Genomic DNA, 22,465 nt, shown 5'->3' on the forward strand with positions numbered 1-22,465 from the left:
ACTTCTGCCTTATTTGTCTCATTAAATCAGACACACACATTCCTGTCCAACTTATCTGTAGACATGTGCAATATACAGCATAATGTGTTATCAGCAGATATTGCTAACAATGGCTAGAGGCATCAATCATGACTTTCCCCACTTATGCGTTCTACTGGAACACTGTCAACTTGGGTGCGATGTCATTCCCAGCTCTGACCTCCAGGATAAATGGAGCACCATAAGTCTCCAAGAAATTAATGTAAGACACTAATGTTCTCTGAAGTGACGGAAACCGAGTGTGTGGCCATGTATGCGTGTCTGAATCTGGGAAGTGAGTGTGTTAGCTTTCATTTCATATATAGTCCAGTACATTACATTTTGTTGTTCATTTATTCACACCAGGCACAAAAGGACATAGTTGGAACTGGACTGTGAGAAGCCAAGTTTAGCATAAAGACTGCAAGCATGAAGTAAGAGCTAGTCTGGCTTTCTCCAAAATTAAAATAAATATGCCTTCCCACATCTTTAAAGGTCACTAATAAATACAGTGTCTTGTGTTTGTTTAATCCATACGCAAATAGAACTGTACAACATAATTATTTTGTATCACCATTGATTAAGAGGGGCCTCAATAGATTTGCAATCGGGTCCAAAGTCTCCTGAGCTTAGCCTGAGAGGTTCGTCTGCAGTGGGAATGCACCGGAGGAAATATTTGCTATACAGAGCTGCTGCATGTCAGAATTGAAATGTTATAATGGAATTGCCTCCCAGGGCCATGCTATGTAGTGACAGTCCAACATCAGAGCTAGATGGATGTTTACTGCTGTTTGGACACAGTGGAGGGATGACTGATGTACTTGCAGTCAACCTGTTGATCAGCGTGTAGTTGTCCACGGTATTGGTCATGGATTCTGTGCTCCTGACTGTGAATTAATCTGTATTCTAGAGGAAGTCAGTCATTTTGTGTCTTTGAGTGTCAAAAATCTGGGTTCTCTCTAGATTTAGTGCATCTACAGTGCTTACTTATCTCACGTGAAAAGAAATTAAAAGGGTATTACTAACAAAAAAAAATAAATAAAAATGTTGTAAGGGCTAAAATAAATGTTAGGTTTATTACAATTAAAAAAATGTTTATAAGTTTAAAACAGCTTAACTAAAACCCATGTGATGCTACATTTAAAAAAAATAAAAAAGCTAAATGAGAAAAATGTTCCTGAGTGAGGCCCGAGTGGAAGCGCGTTGGCAGACACCGGCTGCTGCGGTCGTCTACCCGTGTTGCTCCTGGGTTTCACCACATGCGATAAAAGCACAAACGCAAATAACACGCAAAAAACACATTGCAAAGCTAAAATCATAGGCATTTTCTAGCCCTGCCACACTTACATCAGTGATGTTTCAGAAGTCAGTCAGATGATCTCAGTTATACTAAGTATCTGAAAGCGAATCCCTTTGCTTTTCTAATCTTCTACTCTGAGTTTATTTAAAGTTGACATCAGATAGCAGTCACTCCAACCAATGAGATTATTCCTGTAGCTCTGCACTTGACAAATGTGTGCTTACCAATTTATATAAAATGAATAGTGATCCATACACTTCTTACATCCACATACCCATTTTTATTTGAGTCAAGTGTAGCAAATTTCACATTTTAGGGCAAATGTCCAGTTATTGTGGCCCATCTATGCTGAAAGAACACTGGGAAAACACTGGTGTCTCCAGCAGGCATAGTGAATATTCATCTATTAAACAATCACATTTTTATCAATAAGCCAGATACAAACAATTTCAAGTAATATATATATATATATGAACCTCTCCTCTATACCAATTCTTATGGGTTTTATTCCTGCTGTTACTATACATTAATACTCATACTGTATATGACTATAATGCAAACAATAATATAAATATCAAAATGCTGCAAAAAACAGGATGTCCAGGAAATTACAGCATACAGATAAACATAAAAATACAAAGAAGGCACTTAAGAATATCAGATACACACGCACACATATGCATATATGTACACAAACAGTATATTAAAAAAATCAGATACTTGAGCCCATGTTATCACACAATTCACCTGAAGTTATTTTTACAATTATATCAGATACACTTGGCTGTGGAGCAATGTAGAGACCTTATCAGCTAATGATGAGCAAGGCCTTATCCTACAGGAAGAATTTTAATTGATGCATCATTGCTGTTTTACACCTCACATGGCTTTTGATTTCACAGAGAGCTATTGCAACCAGGAACTCAATTTTCTGTGTTTGAAATGATACCTAGAATTAATTAAATATCCCTAAAGTCCCTCTTGGCTGACTAGACAGACCAGGACACACTTCCAGATGTATCAGGCTGGAATTGGTTTTTTATTTAAAAAAACAAAACAAAAACACAAGCAATGTGATGCTGTCAACCTCTTAAATGAAGAGGGTGATGAAAGATGTTTTTAACATCTCAGAGGTGAGAAATGCAGAAAGAAACCTGTCTTCCTTCCTTGAGCACCTGCTAATCCAAAATAATTTGTCTGGCTTCAGTGGAGAGTTAAATTACTGAAGCATTCTTCATGCTAATTAAGTGGCTTTTTCACCCACATCTGAGTAAAGTTCTAGGGGATGTTTTTGTGGGGTATTTTTTGCCATGTAAATGAACAAAATTTAAGAAACTGAAAATCTGACAAAAATATCAGCTGCTACTCTTCTACAAACTTCCCCCTAGAAGCTTTAGACTCTCATATTCAGAGGGATAACGCCAACAGTATCACAACTATGTGTAGCCTGGTTGAAATTATTATTGCAAGGTTAGGCAATAACACAACATTCACAGCAAGTTCTCAACTTTTGTGGATGTTATTTTGAAATCGACAATTTGGAGAAACCTACAGCGCTTTCAACAGGAAGACACAGATTGTCAAAAAAGTGCAACACACCACGCATCACTTATCTGATCGCATTGACTTCAGTCACAGTTCACATCCAATCAACTTATTTACTAAAGCATAGGGGGCTTTCAGGTGACACAGCATACTCTGTGGCAGCCATGTTGGAGGTTTTCTGCTATTGACAGCAAAAAACAAAAAAAACAAAGCATGGTTCTATTTTACTAATGATACACTGATGATTTTGTCAAAAAAGTGTCACTGTTAGCCTCGTAGGGCTGCCACCTTTTTGGTTGAAATTTGAACTACCATTCCACTGTAGGAAAAACTGAATATTCGATCTGTAATCATCTGTGGGAATTCAATATTTATAGTTACAAGAGACCATACAGTCATGCATAAAATGCAGTCTGATCCATTGCATGCCCTGTTGGTCTCAGTAAACTATTGTTGTTGACTTTGTCAACACAAAATTGAGGAAACAAGCGAGCTGCACTGAATGATTCTGACACAAAACCATCTTTAAAAAATGATGTGGAAGCATTTTGAATTCAACACCATAGATTGGATAATTCTTTTTTTTTTTTTGTTGCCAGCACTTATATTCCCACAACAACACATCTGATGTTACCTGTTAGCTTGTTACTTGAATGAGGCTGTACAGGCATAGCAAATGCAAGGAACGTTCTTCGTTCTTATTGATCAACAGATGATTTGATGATTAGGCTACATAGAATGTATTTGAATTATTAGGTGCTAGTTCTTATTTATTCAAAATGTACGTTTTTAATTTAAAGTGGCAGGCTTAAACCACGGTGGTTTGCTAAACTAACCACTGCTGCTAACACTAGCTAGCTGATGTAGCTTTATTTGTACTAACAATATATCTCACAGAGACTAACATTAACAGTAGAGGTTAGCATTTTAACTCTAAATTAGCCTATTGGCAAGTTATCCAGCCAAAAGTTTGCCATTTTGTTTTGAAGTAGAGGCTAGGGCTACGAAAGAGATCGTTTACTGTCAAAGTAACTCAAATTTTGAAACAGATCTTATTATTGACATAGCTCCCTTTGCTTTGAAAGTGTGACAGGCATCTTTACTTATGCCAGTTATAGTTTACAAGAGAGTAGTGATGTCACTAAAAAGCTTCTCTATTCTTAACAGTTTCTTAGATATAATTCACTAATATGTCATGTTTTTTTTTGCTCTAGAGTTATGTACAATTTTCAGAGGGAGCGGCTACCTTCACACAGTTAAATATTGAGTTGTCCCTGCTATTACTAATATCAGTGAGGATTTCAAGTGAATCTCAAAACATATGGTTTAAATGTATTGCTATGACAAATTAGCTCACCCCTGCCTTTTCATTCTTTCTCTCTCTTTTGCGATCCTTATGTCCTTTCACAGAATTTAGAAAACAAAAAAACCCAAAAAATAATAATTTCCCTGACCTCCCTCTTCACATTATAATTTTCACTTTAGAGCACCTGTAAAAAGTGAGCTTGTTGCTCAGTGGAGCTCCAGCTACAATATTGAATAAGCAGGACTCCCCCCCCCAAACCATCGCGAGACAAACATACAAATCAGGGCTTCAGTCTCACCACAGTATCACCATATTTCACCCCTGCCACAGTTCAAGATCAAAACATTAAATAAGGCAATATTCAGTCTAAGTTGTTTTGTGATCATAGCCCTGATGAGGAAAAGCCTTGCAACACACGTTTGGGTCTCTACTGGATTAGATGGTTTGGGGATTTGGTCCAAGGCGAGTTTGTTTAACAAGGATATGACACAACCCCCCCCCCCCAACAACCCTAGTCCCATCCCATATTCAATACAGTGAAACTGATTTATCAGCAAAGAAATAACATCATGGTTGTTTATGGTAAGCCCTTAACCCTGTAATGATTCTAATGACAGATTAGTCATTACCCTAAGTTTCTGTGTCCTATGGGGTTGTCCAGAAGCAGAATTAAGTTCTGGCATAAATGTATTTTTTCTTTACAATTAAACTAGTTAGTTTTCAAAACAGCTGTTTTGTTTTCTGCCTTTCAAACTTCATAACAATCTGACCCCCATTCCCTACAAAGGAACAACCTCATTGTACTCGTTCCTCTCTCCTCTAGCTCCCGCCATCATCAACGCTCCCTCCAGTCCAGCCATACTGGAACCAAGTCCTGCGCAGCCCTTCAGCCCTCCTCCAGCCAGGTCCTGGCACGTCATGGCATCATGGGAAGACACAATAATCCTGCTACTTGCACATATTGACGTGGTGCTCTCCTCCCCCCTCCTCTGTTGCTCTGGTGTTGGAGCAGGTGCTCTGATCCCACTACTTCCAGCACCTCCACTACCTCCGACACCACCACCTCCCCTTTTAGGTGGCCCCCACAGGAAGGCATGGGCAGGCCTGTAGTGCTGGCGAGCGTAGCGGAGCAGGCGTCTGCGGGTGGCGGGCAGGCGAATGGTGTAGACATAGTACTCCAGGACGCTGTGCTTCATGTTGGGAATGGTGTTGTGGCACAGCGACTCCTCCAGGAACAGACGAGCCAGCGGGGCCTTGAAGGCCTCGTAGCCAAGCTCGCCCAGGGACTTCAGGATGCGAGTGATCCGCAGGTAGTTGTGCTGGGACCTTGAAAAAACAAAGCAGGATGTGAAAAGGTTTGTTGGAATTGAGAGGGCGAGAGAATTCTGTTAGATCATCATCAATTGTAATATGACTGCAATGATATGCTTTGTATAACAGGCATTCTCCCTAGAAAACATTTTGACGTGTAACAGTAGGAAAAGCACAGGTGTCCTGGTGTTGTTCATGCTGGCTCACTGTCACCCTGTCACACATGGTGGCTTACAGGGTTAATGTAAACAAGACTAAAACTAAATCTAAGTAAATTTTCAAAACAAAACCCTGTCTAAATAAAACCTTGTGAGATAATGAGAAAGACGGACAAATGGAAAAATGAACCATTCAACAACCTGCATGCATCTGTCGAATCCCACCCTGTATTTTCTTCACTGTTAAAACAATATCCTCTTATATCTTAGAAGTTAGTTTAGCGGCTTGACTTCATTTCATTAATAAGAAGGTTAACTAACATTAACGGACCATTATCAAGGACTGTGGACCTAACATTAATTGTAGCAATGAGCAGAATTAAAGTAGCCAACTACTGCCTTACATCAAAGATGGCAACTAGCCTCAGAATGCTCGAAACAAAAAAACAAACAAAAAATCTAATGCGTGACAAAAATGAAAATTTTCCCTGAAGAAAACTAGACCAAATCTTTAATATTTGTTGACTACTAGTCCAATGGCTATAACAAACTAAAATCCATTTTGAACAAACTAAAATACCTTTTCACCACACGACTAAAACAAAATCAAAGTCAGGTTCTAAAAGCACGACTCATGTTGTCGCAGTTCTGAGGTCTTTGACAATACATAGCCCTAAATATTTGTTTCTGATGGTTGTGTGGCCTGAGAGGAAACTAGAAACCACATTGCAGCAAATGCAAAAGTGCTTGTGCATATTTGTTGGGATATTAAAAGCCAGAGAAGGGAGTGTGAAACTGTACTGAGCAGCTGCTTTGTGGTGGAGAATTTGTTGTTTTCTGTGTGGAAAAAACAATTAGCATCAAATACTAAGGTTTACAGGTGGTGTGTGACTTGAGGAGGTTATAGTTATAGCACTGAGACCGTGCTGGGTAGAAGGAGAAAAATATACCTGGACAAAAAAGTACACACCCCATCCAAGTGGTTATTTGGCAGGAAAACACAATGACTTCTCTCGGGCCATGAAACCATCCAAAGAGGATGTGAAAGAAAAATAATACTTTAAAAAACCCTTCAAATTACCCTATAACCATCTGTTTGTTGACTTAAAACATGTTGTTTCACATTTGGCTGCTGACAAAAGAACAGTTAAGTTGCATGGTATTTAGGATAATTGGCTCACTGTCAGTTAGACAGTGAGCCATAAAAAGGACACAAAAGCAACAATCAGCAACCGAGCCATAAGTTCACACAAATTCTGGCTGCACTTCCACACCCCTAGGCCATACAATGTGTCTATATGTGTGTGTCTGTGTGTTTGTTTGTGTTTGCTTACTCATTAAGGTGCTGGAAGCGCTCCTGCCAGTTGGGAGCCCGAGCAACATTCCCACTCTTATCCAGCAGTTTGATGCCATAGAAGTCCAACATCAGGGAATAGGCCGCCAGGAATCTACGCTTAGCTTCCCGAGTGCTTTGGAATTCCTGACAGGAGTTGAAACAGCAAATCAGAGACCAACAGACAGGTACAACACCACCTCTCTGTTTGGCATGAAAATCCATTTTGGGTGATCAGATGGAGACATAAAAGCTGTGGAGATGCACCCGTCTCACCCAAACCACATCCGAAGTTAGTCAGACGCTCATGGGAATGTATGACTTTCAAGACAATTATACATAACCAAAAAGAATTCAACTGCTGATTATGATTATGTCAAGTTCCCGGCTGTGACGTGGCTGCTAGAGCAGCCATTCTACACAATGCTTGTGATTCCACCAGATGCACCGCAGTTTTGGATGTGGCCCAGAAGTGGCTCTCCAATCTGCTCCACGGAGAATACCCACGCTGCACAGACCACTTCGAACCGAGCAGGATGTCTCAATTCAAGTCAAATTTCAAAACAGAACACCCTGTGCAGACTCCAGATTGTATATCAACAATAAACACTATTACTAATAAACAGACTAAAAACAGTAGTAGGTTACTAGCCTATTTTCCCATGGTAGAATCACAAAAATCAAAGAAAAATGACCAGACGCTATAGAGCCGTGCACAGTGTCATTTAAAATGTAAAAATATCCCTCATGTTAAATGGAATTAAAGTTTTTAATTTGATGGTTGAATGGACGACGTGCTCTATCTTTCAACCAAGGTAAACATTTATGCAATGAGGAGACAAACCAGACATGCAGCAGGTAGCTGCATACTACATGTATAGATTCTAGACGTACTGTACTGTATTTATACGTGTGTCTTACTTTGATCTCTTCCTGAGTCAGTTCATGTGCGTAGAAGTTGAGCCCTTGTTCTCTTAATGGGAACAGCCTGCCACACGGAAAAGGAAGAAAAAAAAAACTGAAGATCAGATGGATGTGATGAAAACACATTTGTTCATTAAATAATAAAGTGTCATTTTACGCTACAAAAGCCCTGTTGACATTAGTAGCATTTCCCCACTCTGTGGAAGCCGGTCCTGGATGCTATCAGAGTTCGGGCTAACATTAGCATCTCTGTCCTGCTCTTTATTGGATTTGGGGAAGTTTATATTGCAGCATCCCCAGCCAACGTTAACCACCTGAGAAAGCAATGTGTTGGGTACCAAACACGTTTGTTAGTCCTTATTCTATAAACTGTTTTATCTGTTAATAATATTAAAAGTGAAATAAACTGAAGTATAAGCTAAACAGCCATACAGAGTTATGCTAGACTGAAATAACAATCTGATTTTACATTTTGCATAATAGGCTACTGCAAAACAACAATGTTGTTTCTATATTCCCATGTCTTCTACATGGATCATATACAGTATTGGTGAGGTTGCTGTGTTTTTGCCATGGACACTGATGCAAATTTAGCAGCAGCGTATAGCACAATATCATGTATGTCACCATTACAAAGTTCCAATTTCTTAAACACTCAAAGATCAGCTAGACAACCAACTCACGGAGCTAAAGTTAGTTAGATAACTACAGTAGCTACTACTGACCGCAACAGTTGTCATTTCAGCAGTCAACATCAGTGTTCCACGGCTTTTGTCTACTTCTGTCTGAGATAAAGGACCCATTGTTTAGAAACTTACTAAGAATTTAGAGTTGTAAGTCTGCCCCTGTTATTCATTGCAAACTGCATATTGCCATTTAAGAACAGTGTTGCGACAGTAACTATAGGGGACGGGCCTTAGCGGTTGAGTCAATTGCAAATCCATTCCAATTCTAAAATGTCCCGCATTCAGGAGGTACACCTGATAAAATCCTCACGTTATTTCTGCTAACAGTAGCTTGACAACTGGGCAGGAAAAAAGAAGCTTTGACATGACATGGCGCTATATGACTATATAAATAAATGTTAGTTACTGTGGCTTGTACCATGCAATTAACAATCCAGTCAATTACCAGGAGTTTGTGCTATCATAAGGTTAATGAAAATGAAAATAGACATGTGAAATTTCTCACCACTGAATGTAGGTGTGATTGTGCTCCAGTTTGTCATAGTCACCTCTCCACTTTGTCAGAATCTCCTCTATATAGATACCTGAGAAGAGACAGGGGCTAATTAGCTGTCACACACATTTCTAGTGTGTATGGACTTGTACTGTGTGTGTGTGTGTGTGAGAGAGTGTTCAAACACTGGATCAGTCCACTAATCTGCTGGTCTTTCCCAGTCAAACATAACCTTTAGCCAAACAAAACTCACTAAGCCCAAAACCAACATTGCTGCGCTCCACAGTGGCAGGAGGTCGGCATGCAAAGTGTGTGTGTGTGTGTGTGTGTGTGTTTGTGATCTCACCATCAGGTACTAGGGGGATCTTGTTCAGGTAGAAGCGCAGGTTACGGTACTCGTTGGGTTGCCGGGACTTCCTGTAGTTCTACACAAAAACACACAGATCACAGAGATCATTCTGGGTGTCTATAACAGCAGAAGCAGAAAACAAATGCGCATTGTGTATTACATTTGTGTGTAACAATGGCACCACAATAAATCAACTTTTTGTTTGAGCGTGTGTGTGTATGTGTGCTTGTACCGGGTAGCTATGACGGTATTTGTAGAGGTCCCTGGCAGCATAGAAACTCCTCTTCATCTTAGGAACAGACTCCGGGGATTCAGTCAGCTGCGAGAGGAAGGAAGACAGACAGACAGACAGACAGACAGACAGAAAGAAGGAAGCAGCGAAGGAAAGAAATAAAAGATAGGGGAAGAAAGACAGTTCAAATGTAGATTAAGAGATGCAGTGTAGCACTCATCTACCGTTCAGATGAACTGAAAGCACTGACTGCTTTTGAGGTTAAGGGCTGTCATCATCCACTTCTTTCAAGCAAAGGAGGACAATTCACATCAGCAATGCTGTGACATCACTACAAAAGGACGCTAGAAACTAGATCTGATTCTCAAATAAAATCTGGGTCATGCTAACTTCTACTGGTCAGAAAGGCTTGCAGTGTTACACTGAGCCTGTTCCTGTTATCTAACTACATTTATGTATACTATATACTAGACAGTCTATTAACAATACCAGAACTCTGGTATCAAAACATTCACCCAGTAACCTCAAGCTATATACTATGTGATGTTTCTTTTCTGTCCTTTAACAGCCAAGTTTGTGCCTTTTGTGATTTTAACCTGATCCTGAAACAACATTGCAAACTGCATCCTTGCTTAGAAAATATAATTTCTGATTGTAATCATGGCATAAATGTTGAGAAGTCAGATTTAACCAATTTCAAATAATCTAACAAAGACTGATCCAGTGAATAACAGTTTCTCAATAGTCCTGTTATAACCTGCTGGTTTTAATATCCTGAAAGTAGTCCAATAACAACCCTCCAGAGAACTACTGTGACAATTCAGGACCATAATAATGAGGCTGTAGTCTAACAGAATATTTTACTTCTTTCATATACCAGCAGGCAGACAGTGTAACTTCCACTGGAAAGCAATGTTGGGAATAGCCAACTGTCTTTATTACTTAATAGAATTATATATATATGTGTGTGTGTGTGTGTGTATATATATATATATATATATATATATATATATATATATATATATATATATATATATATATACATATATCCAGTACATTAAAGTCAATATTGTAGGTATATCTTATATAAATAAATAAGATATAAATATAGATACAATATTAAATAAGATGTAATACTTAAACTTAGCCTATATCCTAAATGTTCGACCAAGCTGCAATTTATGTTAATTAATCTCAAATTTGACAACAATTTTATAATCTCAAAGACTAAAAGTGATGTGATGCCTTGCATATAACCAATGTTACATAAGATAATGATATTTTTGAATGAAGTTTGGCGGTGGCTGTATGCTCAACAGGACAGCAGCATAGTATTGGTTTCTCAGTTGCCCTTTGCGAGTCCTGGCCTCGTCAGTACTCGTGTTACCGCACCATGTTCCGACTCTCCCCACCCCCCATTGTGTAATCAAATGCATGCTACCTACATAACACTCACTGTACCTGCGGGGGCGTGTCTCCGGAGTCTCCGGCGGCCCAGTCGCTCTCCGCCGGGCTGACGGAGTCGGAGATACCGCTGTCATCTTCAGCTGCCGGGTCATCGTTCTCTGAGTCCGACCCCCACGTCGAGTCGCATTCCTCAACGGTGCTCGGCTCCTTGAAACGCCAGCTACCCAACAGATTTCCCATTTAAAAAAACATGCAAAACCTTCTCTCTTTTACTATCCTCTTCTTTTCGCAAAATACTACATAATTTTACTCACAATCTCGTATTTTGGTTTGCAGAGCGCAGCGTTCTCACTGCCCTCAGAGCGGAGCTTTTAAATGGCAGGAAAGGGGGGATTTCCAGTTCAGCAACGATGATGCGTCTTTTGGTATGAGAGGTGATAAGTGTCACAAAGAAGTAGCAGGAGGTCTTAAAGCTATAAACCGTTGAATTTTGAACTGAACAAGTATAACATACCTGTCGACAGTGGGATTTGAAAATAAGGGAAATAATAAGGGACATTTTCAACTTGTTCCTCAGCTGCATTTTATGACAATTTTGAAAAATAGAATGAGCAACCCAGATTTTAGATTACTTTAATTAATTCTAGCAATAATCATTATTGAGCTTGTTTTCCAAGAATCATATATATCGTATGCTACAGTATGTTGTATATCGCTATTTGTTTCTCTGAAGGCTCTAATACTGTTTGTAACCAGTAGCCTACTTTTTAGTCCACAATGTTGCTAACTGATCCCTTCTCCTGATCCTGCTGCTGTGTGGCATTAATCACTCCCTATACAGATTCCCAGTTACCGCAGCATCAGGACCAGAGCTGCATCACGTGACATCGGGATAGGGGGAGCAAAGGTATCCTGTATCAATGTCACTCCAGGAACAAAGGGAGACTGTGAAGTTGGTTTTAGACAGTCCAAGCTAGGACTATCGGTTACTTCTTAAATGTTCTTGCAAATGCACAGATCATTTGCCCTTTCATTGTCATTTCAAATTGGGATTTTTTGTAAAAATATTGTGGAAAGTTAGGCAATGTATTGGTCGGCCATTGTGCAAATTTACTGTCTTAGAAAAATTAGTTCAATCTTTCTTAAAACAAGGTGTCATCACATGATGGCAAGATGGATTTGATACAGTTTGATTACATATTTATTGTTGATTGAAAATCTGTAAAGTTTTGATTTAGAAATATTTTACTGCAAGGTTGTTGTAACACTTTAATTGCTACACACACAAAACTTAACAGATAATTCAATGTGTATTAAAATATGGAAACATTTAAAACAAATAAAATAAAATAAAACATTAGGATATGTACAGTCCGCAACTCTTTAATCCCAAAATGCTGTCTTTCTTTTCAAATGACACTGAATGTGTTTCTGTCAGAGGTAACGTGTTTCAGCAACTATTTCGGCTTGTCTTGACACATTTCAGATGTCTGTTGTTAGCAGTTCCAAAAAACATTTCCCCTTCGAAATATCTCGCAATGTTTCATTTAAGTAACTGTTTTAGGCTGAAAGAAGTCCAAGAATCCAATATTTCACAAAGAATTAAATATAACAGAAAAGTCGTGTGTAGCCAAACTATGTTAACTAACTAACTAACTAACTAAATAATAAATAAATAAATAATCATCCAACCCCATAGACCCCTATATTGGAAACCACTGGACTAAACTACTAAACTGCAGTGGTTTAAAGTGATTAGAGCTAGCTTTACATTGACCAATTACAACAATAAACTGTATGTGCACATTGATGCATCAGTAATAATGTTTATGTTAATATTTCTCCACGTTGGTAATGGTACTTCTCCTTCAGTCAGTAGGCTACTTCTTCCTGATATTCGCATTGGCCTTAGTATCATCATAGATTTTAGTTTTTCGTTTTTGATACAGTTTAGGTTTCCTATTATTTAGGTGCAAATAATTTAGTATCGACCTTCAAAAGCACATACAATCCCAGCCCTCGTAGGGATTTTCTGTTTGGTTAAGCATGAAGGTCGAAACACCATTGCACTGGGAAGAGGACTCACCCGGAGGGGAAACTACAGTTCTTGGCAGCACGATCGACACCAGTGACCTTGATGTGACTCTGGTCACAAGGTGCTGCCAGCCCTCCAGCTGGGACTGCTGCTGCAATAAGTGAAAGCAGTTTAAAAGTGAGTCACAGAGGTCAGGGTGTGATGTGATATCAAAATCAAATGAAACCAGGAAATTAGGTCATCGAGAGTCGATGCTACAGTATGAACCACATAGTCTCTGTGTAATTACCACATACTGGAACTGAAGTCGTAGTATTTCTGATATTTTATATGACCCCATACATTACATTACATACAGTAAAGGTAATTCCAGATGGTCATAACTCAAAATATTTCAACTAGAAGCATCTGGTTAGAGTGCAATCTTTTACCAACAGTTGCAAACTCTATAATGCTTCATGTCTGTCTGGTGGTTTTATGCTGGGATTCATTTGTCTCTAAAAATGAAATTGAATGCAATGTTTTCTGCCACCATATATGTTGTATCTTCCCAGACACAACGACAGCAGAATTCTATGAAGCAGTTATTGTTAATGGTGGAAATCCCAGGGTCAGATGACTGGTATAATCAAATCATCTACAGAAAAATACATTTGAAAATTTGCTGAGAAAAACATGAGGTCCTTCTAGCTTTGTTAGTAGAAGTGAATACAACCAACTTTGAAAGTATCTTTTCCTAATTGGAGGAATGAGGAACAGCCTGTGAGGATATCAGCGTTTCATCTAAATATGAGCCATGTTCCCCAGCACAAAATCAATGGAGACTTTACCACGGTATTTTTCGTTTGCATACTCTTACACCCATTTTGCGCATACAGTGAGTCAGTCACAGGGGTTTTCGGCCAGTAAGCATTTTATTGGTTTCAGTCCAACCTCTTCCCTCTGTGTTCAGGAAACACTACCAGGCTGACTGTATATTGGGAAACAATGACACTCAAGCTGCATAGTGATAGTTTACGCTTTAATTTGGGGGACTGCAACTAATGATCAGTGGTTAATCTGCTGTTTATAAAATGTTTGGTCTACAGATTTTTTTGTCTGACCAACAGTTCAAAACCAAAGATATTCAGTTTACTATCACACGAAGGGAAGCATCAAAAGTAGAACTTAAAGGCAGGGTAGGTAATTTTGAGAAACTAGCAAGAAACTGCTGGATTTTTGAAAGTATCCAACAGAGAAACTCCCACCCCCTCCCTTCTAGGCTCCTTCCAAAGCCACGCCCCCAAAACACGTGAACGCACGTTTGCATGTTAGAGCTTCCATGGTGACAGCATTATTGTCTCTGATGAGGACTGCACCCCAGAGCCAAGCACAGACAGGCCCGGGGTTGAGGCGAAGCAGAGGAGGGAGGGCTGCCGGGGTCTGAGGAAAAAGAGGCAGGACGGGGAGTACGAGGTGCAAGCTAAGCAGCACATCTTCTAAGACCTGCGTCGAGCTTCACGCTCCAACAACAGCATGTGAACAGGTATATTTATACATATTAGTCTATTGTCTCCCAGTGTACTTGTCTCAAAGTTTCTCTGGTGTTTCCCCCTAAGCCCTTTGACTGTCAAAAATAAAGTGCTTTATAAATGTAATCCATCAATTTTGTTATGACTTTTTTATTATCGTTTACTGATTACAACAGCTAACTACAGCTCTGCTTCAGCTCATCTGTGTCATGGTGTGTAATGTGGACACAGAAGTCCTGTTAGAGAACAACAAACCCCCGTTCAATAAAAATATCTAATCATGTTGATGAATGTTCTTTCCAATTACACAGATCTTTCTCATTTGGGTGTGGACAACATCCAGACAACTGTGTTTCCATGCACCACACATGGCTGATCTTCCAGACCCAGGACAGAGTAACAGTCAGTTCAGTGAGGCAGCATACAGACAGTTTGTAGTGTGGCAATGTGGAGCACTTGGTCACGGAGTCGTGATACTGAGTTGCTGTTTCTGAAAGATATGCAACTCAGTTGCAGAGGTTTAATCCTAGCAGGGTGGAAGATGTAATGTCACCAACTGCTACACAAATAATTCCATCCACTGTGTGGATGAATACCTGTACATTGTTAGTTTTATGCCCAGAAGGGTAGAGAAAACACAAAGATATTTTCCCTGTTCTGGAGAATATTTTCATTCTTTTTTAAATAAAACATTCTTTCTTTACACTTTCAGCATAAACAAACAACTACATCTATGTCTTATGTCTCCAATAATGACATCCAAATGTGCTATAACACTTGTTTATTGTTATTAAATACTACTAAAACTACAACTTATATCACAAATAGAAATCGACAGGAATCGACAAGGTGTGTCCAGATGTATCTTGACTGATTATGAAGACAGTTCAGACTTGCATGTAGCATCATATCGCTGCTGTGGACATGATTACCACATTTCAAAACCAACCATATTACTTTTTGTTGTACGTTTTTCTGTATCTAGCATTACAGTTGGGGCAGGGACACCTGACTGAACCCATGTTGACGTGGATCATCAGGTCTCCTGGTTCTGCTTCTAGGCATCTCCTCAGTAGTAGACAACCATCAGAGGAGGAGGTCTGCGATGTAACTGTAGTCCTTCTCCACCTTCAGTGAGTACAAGCTCCACTTCCTGGACTTTTTGTTGTACAGCTTGCTGTACCTTATAATACAGAAAGTAGGATCAGCTGAGTGAAAAGTTTGTAATACCTGACATTGTTCTCTTATAGAGTAATTAGTAAACTATTTCCACATAAAATGCAATCAAAACAATAAATCAGCACCATCTATCTGTATTCATCATACTGTTTAATATTTTTTGACTCACTTATAAACGTATTGAGTAAAATGCATAGGAGTACTCATAATGCAACATACTGAATTGTGTCATCAGCTTTTCTCCTGGCTGAACTGTGGACATGGTGGTTGTAATCCAGGCCAACCAGCATGGTTCAGTGTATACTGGTGAGAAGTACAGGGTGTTGGAAGACTGCAGGTGACCTGAGGGCACAGTAGAAATAAAACATACAGGATTTTTTTTACTTCTGGTAAAATAAGTAATGGCATAACACCAGTTACAGTAAAAGGTTTTCACACAGTAGGTTTAGCTATGAACAATGTCAAACTATCCTTTAGCCATCATTGTTTATGTATACTAACGTTGAAATGTCTTTCTCATAACTACAAACACACAGCTACATCACCACATTTGTAAAAGTAACATACAGTCAAACATCAACTGCAGACACAAGATCCAGCAGAAAAGCCCCTCGGTGTTCCTCAGTTGTCACTATCGTTGAAAAGCCATGCAGATATCACCCACCGGTCTGACCGCTTCGCTTGTCAGGTCGGAGCGAGCTGACCGGGTGCGCGCACGGTGGCAGCTCCTATAGCAGCAGGGCTGCTAGCCTTTGCAGCGAGGGAGAGTGACACCAAGCCAATCATTGCATTCGGTCTGAATGGAACGAGTGGCTTTACTGCAGCCCTGAGAGGACTACAGACAGCCGATTTTTATGCTCTCTTTTTCAGAGCACCCAACTCTGTATGCATTGGTGTATATAGACAGTTTCAACAAATATGACAAAAGTGTTTTAGAAGCAACTTGCCTACCCTGCCTTTAACTGAGTTTTCTTGAAAAATGACAAAACAATTAATTGACTAACAAAATAGTTGCTAAATCATTATATGTCAATTGAATTATTGTTTCAGGTCCCCATGAATGCAACATAACTACCTGTAAAATTCAAACTTGTGAACATATATGTCTTTGCGTCCGTGGCATTTAGAACAGTGAACAACTTTGCTTTCATTTGAGTGTAGACTTTTTCACGCACTCAGTGGATACAGTCACATACTGTATCTGGGGACACCAACAAAATGAGGAATAAGCTTTAGTCCTGTTTTATTCAATGGAAGTAATAAGAGGATGTATTTGTGTTGTGAAAACGTTATTCTCTTCATACATGCTGTACTAGGCATACTACACATACATCATGAACAATTATGTAATTTGATTCTGCTTATTTACGTGAAGAAGAAGCAGGCTAGTAAAGAGAGTAAAGAGTAGAGAGAGTAAAGAAGCACAGCTTAGACTTTCCACTGTTCCAACAAGCACCAACTCTGGTTTGGTCAAAGTAAACTCTTAATTCAGTTAGATGTGAAAATATTCTGGCTCTACATGCTGTCCGATGCCAGACCTTCCTCTCTCTCCTCTCCTGCCTGACCCCTCTCCTGTCCCTGGAGTCAAAGTCCTGGTCGGAGCTGCTGTAAATCATCTCAGCACTGTGTTCCCTGTGGTCAAACTGACCTCCGTCAGTCTCGGAGGCGGTGTTCCGTCCCTGTCCGGCTGTGATCATTGGGAGGCTGCTGAGATCGGTTGTGGTGCCCATTCGGGACTCAGTCCGCTAACAGCACTGCTAAGTTAGCTGCACTGTTACAGGTGAAGAAGCGAGAGGGAGAGGACGACAAGGACAAGGAGGTGAAGTTAGAGGAAGAGGAGAAGGAGGTGCAAGAGGAGGACGAGGAGGGGGAAGAGGAAGGGTAAGAAGAGTAAGAAATAGAATTACTGATGACATCAGAGCTACAATAGTGCACCATGTAATCAACCATGGAATGACCCGGAGGGAAGCTGGCCAACAGGTTCAGCCTAACTTGAGCCGCTACACTGTAGCAAGCATCATATGGACATTTCGAAATGAGAATCTGTTAGTACAGTCACTTTGCACTAAGTTTTGTAGCACTGCCATACTCTAATGAGAAACACAACAATACCATACATGTAAAAATACTGATTTGAATTGAATTGTTACTTTACAGAATTGCTAGACGTCCAGATGCTGGGGGCAGAGGAAGAATGTTCACTGCAGAACAAGAGACCCATATAGTCAATATGGTGATTGCAAATAATTCCATAAGGCTACGAGAAATACAGTAGTGCATAATTGAGGATGACACCACCTTCCAAAACATACACAATGTGAGCATTTCTGTATTATGTCGTGTACTTGATCGCAACAGAATCCGAATGAAACAAATCTACAGAGTCCCTTGTGAAAGAAACAGTGAACGTGTAAAGCAACTGCGATATGACTATGTGCAGGTAAGCTATAGTATCATTGTTACTGAATCTGGAAGTGCATAGTGCTGTGCACGGGCCTGATGTGCTGCATTTGTTTTGTCTTGTCCAGAGAGTGATGGAGCTAGAGGCAGATGCCATGGGACATGAGCAGCTTTTTGTGGATGAGGCAGGTTTTAACCTCACTAAAACCAGGAGACGTGGCAGGAACATTATTGGACACCGTGCCATAATCAATGTCCCAGGACAACGTGGTGGTAACATAACCATGTGTGCAGCTATAAATCAAAATGGTGTTGTTCACCATCATGCAACCATAGGCCCATATAACACTGCACACATTATTGCATTCCTGAACACCTTACATGACATGAGACCAGAGCAGACCAGGTATGTCATCATATGGGACAATGTTAGTTTCCATAGGGATGCTTTGGTCCGCAACTGGTTTACAGATCACCCACTCTTCACTGCACTCAACCTCCCCCCATACTCTCCATTCTTGAATCCTTCTCTGCCTGGCGCTGGAAGGTCTATGACTGTCATCCCCATCAACGCATAGCCCTTTTACAGGCAATGGAGGAGGCATGTGGGGATATTGACCAGGCATCATATCAGGCCTGGATACGGCATTCCAGAAGATATTTTCCCTGGTGACTTAGACTAGAGGACACTGCATGTGATGTAGACGAAATTTTGTGTAGTTGGCGCATTGTGTGCTTATTAATGTGATGGCTTGTGTTAACTGTTTGATACAAAAATACCATTTTTACGAAGGTTTGAAGAGTTAAGCAAGGTTTATTAGCTTTTGCAAGAGAATTACAATGTTGTGCTGATTTGGTGAAGAGTTTTCTTATTTGTGTGTAGAGTTTTGCAAAAAATAGACAATAGTTACAAAAAATGTGCTTAAGCCATCAGAAAAAACTGTAACTGAGCTAACTAGCTAATGACAGTTAGCAGCAATTATAACTGATATTTGATATGCTGCCCAGTATTTCTTTGGTGAATCGTAATCCGCCCGTATTTTTAACCTTTACAAGGTACAAATAAAAACCTGCTGGCCGTATTTTAAGTAAAGCCGGTGGCAGCTTCAATGGTTTAAATCTCTAAGTCAGAGGAAGTAGAATTGGTTGCCCATGTTTCCTGGCAATAAAATAAGCATTTGTCATTTCATGATACTTTATCATCTGTTAATTTTAACACTTACAGTTTTTCTCCATTGTTTGAACATTATAACCAAGCTATTGAACAAAAAATTCATTCCATTTTTCAAAAAGCACACCCATTTCTCTAAACTCTACACACAAATGTCTTCATTTCTCATTGCCTACGCCAAGTGGTCCTTGAGAAAACACTAACATTCAATGCTGTTCACTCAAGTCAGCACAGGTTGAGCTCAGTTAGCACACAACTACCCAAGTGGAAACACAAACAGTCAAAATTGATAAAACACCAATCAGAACCTGCTATAGACAGACAAAGGGGCCAGAATCAGTTCATTCAATGGATCCAGAGAAATCTGAACGAAGACATAGAGGACACCAGAGAGGAGGAGGAGGAAGATGAGGAGGAGGAAAAGCAGTATGGAGAGGAGGAAGAGGTGAAGGAAGAGGAACAGTAGGAGTTAAAGGAGGAGATGTGATAGGAGGAAGATGAGGAGTGGGAGGAGGCGGAGCAGGAGGTGGAGAAGAAGAATCCCAGACCTAAGACAGGACGCTGGGGCAGAATAATTTGTTGTTTGGTGTGTTGTACTGTACAGCACACTAAGGAATAAATATGTGAAAATGTTTCCATTTGTTACTTCTTTTGTTGTGTTCATCATGTGAAAAGGTTTTTGAGGGGGGAACCACAAGCAACATTACCAGTTTTTGTAGTTTTTGTAGTATTGTTTTTCTCTCACCAGTGTGTAAGACTGTGTTGTAGTGTGTGTGTTTCTGAGGGCTTGTGTGTCATGTCTGAGGGCAAAGTTTGGTTTTTCAGCAAGATTGAATGCTTTTGAGGGGAGAGCTTCATTTTGACCTGAAAATAGGATGTTTGGGGAATTGGGTGAGAAGTTGTGGATTTGTGTTTAGAGTTTTGAGAAAAAGAGGCAGAATTTCAAGAAATGTGTTTAAGCAATCGTGAAAAAATTGTAATACATTGTTTTTAGGACTAAATAAATAAATATACAGTATACTGCACATTTCCGAGTGGCCTTTATTGTGGCCAGCCTCAGGCACACCAGTGCAATCCCCATGCTGTCTGATCAGCATCTTGATATGCCACACCTGTGAGGTGGATGGATTATCTCAGCAAAGGAGAAGTGCTCACTAACAGTTTTGACAGATTTGTGAACACTATTTGAGAGAAATAGGCCTTTTGTGTACATAGAGAAAGTCTTAGATCTTTGAGTTCAACTCATGATGAATGGGGGCAAAAACAAAAGTGTTGCATTTATAATTTTGTTCAGTGTAGATGCCTGCTGTATGTGTACAGGCAGCTGTTCGCTAACACATATGAACTTTGTATATTATAATATGTCACAAGTGTATGTGTATGCTTAGGTTGGTTGAGGAAATCTACCCCTAAGCTCTTAAAAAACGCAATTTCACACCACATAGTATATATTTACAAATGCATATCACAAAAAATACTTTCTGAAGTGCTGTTTGTATGACTAGTGGATGTAGAGATGTCATGTAGTTATTGATTACAATGATGTTGTTGAGCATCTATAAATCTATCTGGCAGTGAGAGAAAACTCTGGACAATTTCAGAGTGGTAGGTAGGACATTGAGCAGGGTGCATCTGTACCGATCTGCAATGAATTTTATAAGAGATCAGTTGAATGCGTCTACAAATAAAAACTTACAGAAGGCCACATTTGCTGCAGCCTCTGAGAGCGTTTGGTTCCTTTTAGTATTTTCTGCTGTACTTACAGCATACCTACCACCAGGGAGCAATGTTTTCAATATAATGGCAGGCTCATCACCAGTTCCCGCCAGACCCTGTCTCTGTGTCATTTATGTAGGTAGGTGTGCCTATGGGCAGATAACCACAAGAGAAGGAGGGGAAATGGAGGAGGTTGATAATGTATAGAGACACACTCATTACATACATACATGCATACACACAAGACAGTTGCAAAAGTACTCTAGCTGCCAGCACAGACGCAGAATGCATCAAGCAAAGAAAACGCCTCTAGGTGAAATGGGCAGCTCAATAATCCCAGCAGTTTCAGTACGCGCGTGTGTGTGTGTGTGTGTGTGTGTGTGTGTGTGTGTGTGTGTGTGTGTGTGTGTGTGTGTTAAAAGCTTTTATGTCTCTCCAAGGATTAAGTTGGGTGTGTCGCTGCCAATAACATGTTAGCTACCTGGGCTGACAAACCAACCATCAACCATAATGACCATACAATACCTCTGTGTGTGTGTGTGTGTGTGTGTGTGTGTGTGTGTGTGTGTGTGCAGCCGACTCTTTGCAGAATTGCAGAATGTAGAGAGGGAAAAGATGGCAATGGGGGGACAGATTGAAGGGAAGACACTTTTCTATTGTGTCAAGTTAAAGTATATCTATATTAGATGAGAACCAGACACAGACACAGTCCCACTCTTAAAGTGGTTATCTGTGAGGTGATTTTTGCCCCTATCTTTGGTGTCACGACCTCATTGCCAGGGTGTTTTTTGTCGCTGGGACTCTCAGAGGTCAGCTGCCAATCAAACTGTGTTGTGTCCAGCCTGGCAATGTGACATCTGTAACCTTTGATTTACCGTTGGTGAAATTGCTGCTCTTTTCTATGATTTTCCATGGAGGCTATAACTGCTCATGCACGGTATTTAGCTGATGTATGTGTGTGCGCGCGTGTTTGTGTGTGTGTGCGTGCAAGAAAAGGGGGAAATCACTCATCCATAGTGCTGAAACTCAAACCCACGGCTACAGTGTTCACAGAAGATTCATTTGTGTGAAATCTGAGAAAATCTTCTCTCTCACACTTGACTTGCACATTGTCTTGCTCCATATTTCAATATATGGTAGTGTAGCCTATTTGTCTTAATAGTAAACCCTCAAAGCACGGTGTCACTATAATATGCAGAATATGGTCCATAGCACACTATATTAATATTAAAATTGTCCATTAATCATGTATAAATCCCATTAGAGGGATTTTGAAGTATATTTGAATAGTGTTTCCTCTAAACGCTTGGTCCACTAAAAGTATAGTCCACTAATAATGTAAAAATCTAATCCACATTCTGAGCTACTAAAAAACAACAACAAAGAAAGTC

General features: G+C 39.9%; 1 protein-coding gene across 1 annotated transcript; it reads right to left on the minus strand.

The window, feature by feature from the left end:
• Window positions 1-1,578: 1,578 nt before the first annotated feature.
• ogfrl1 (opioid growth factor receptor-like 1) lies at window positions 1,579-11,443 on the minus strand. The gene is made up of 7 exons (XM_038737454.1): window positions 11,117-11,443; window positions 9,656-9,742; window positions 9,421-9,499; window positions 9,087-9,165; window positions 7,893-7,959; window positions 6,973-7,118; window positions 1,579-5,495 (listed from the first exon to the last, which is right to left on the minus strand). The coding sequence occupies exons 1-7, from the start codon at window positions 11,300-11,302 to the stop codon at window positions 4,949-4,951; spliced, it is 1,191 nt and encodes a 396-aa protein (XP_038593382.1). The 5' UTR covers window positions 11,303-11,443; the 3' UTR covers window positions 1,579-4,948.
• Between the last annotated feature and the right edge of the window lie 11,022 nt (window positions 11,444-22,465).

The sequence above is a fragment of the Micropterus salmoides genome, unplaced genomic scaffold (assembly GCF_014851395.1).
Source record: "Micropterus salmoides isolate LMB-PRFRI ecotype aquatic unplaced genomic scaffold, ASM1485139v1 Ms_hic_scaffold_22, whole genome shotgun sequence".
Classification (NCBI taxonomy): domain Eukaryota; kingdom Metazoa; phylum Chordata; class Actinopteri; order Centrarchiformes; family Centrarchidae; genus Micropterus; species Micropterus salmoides.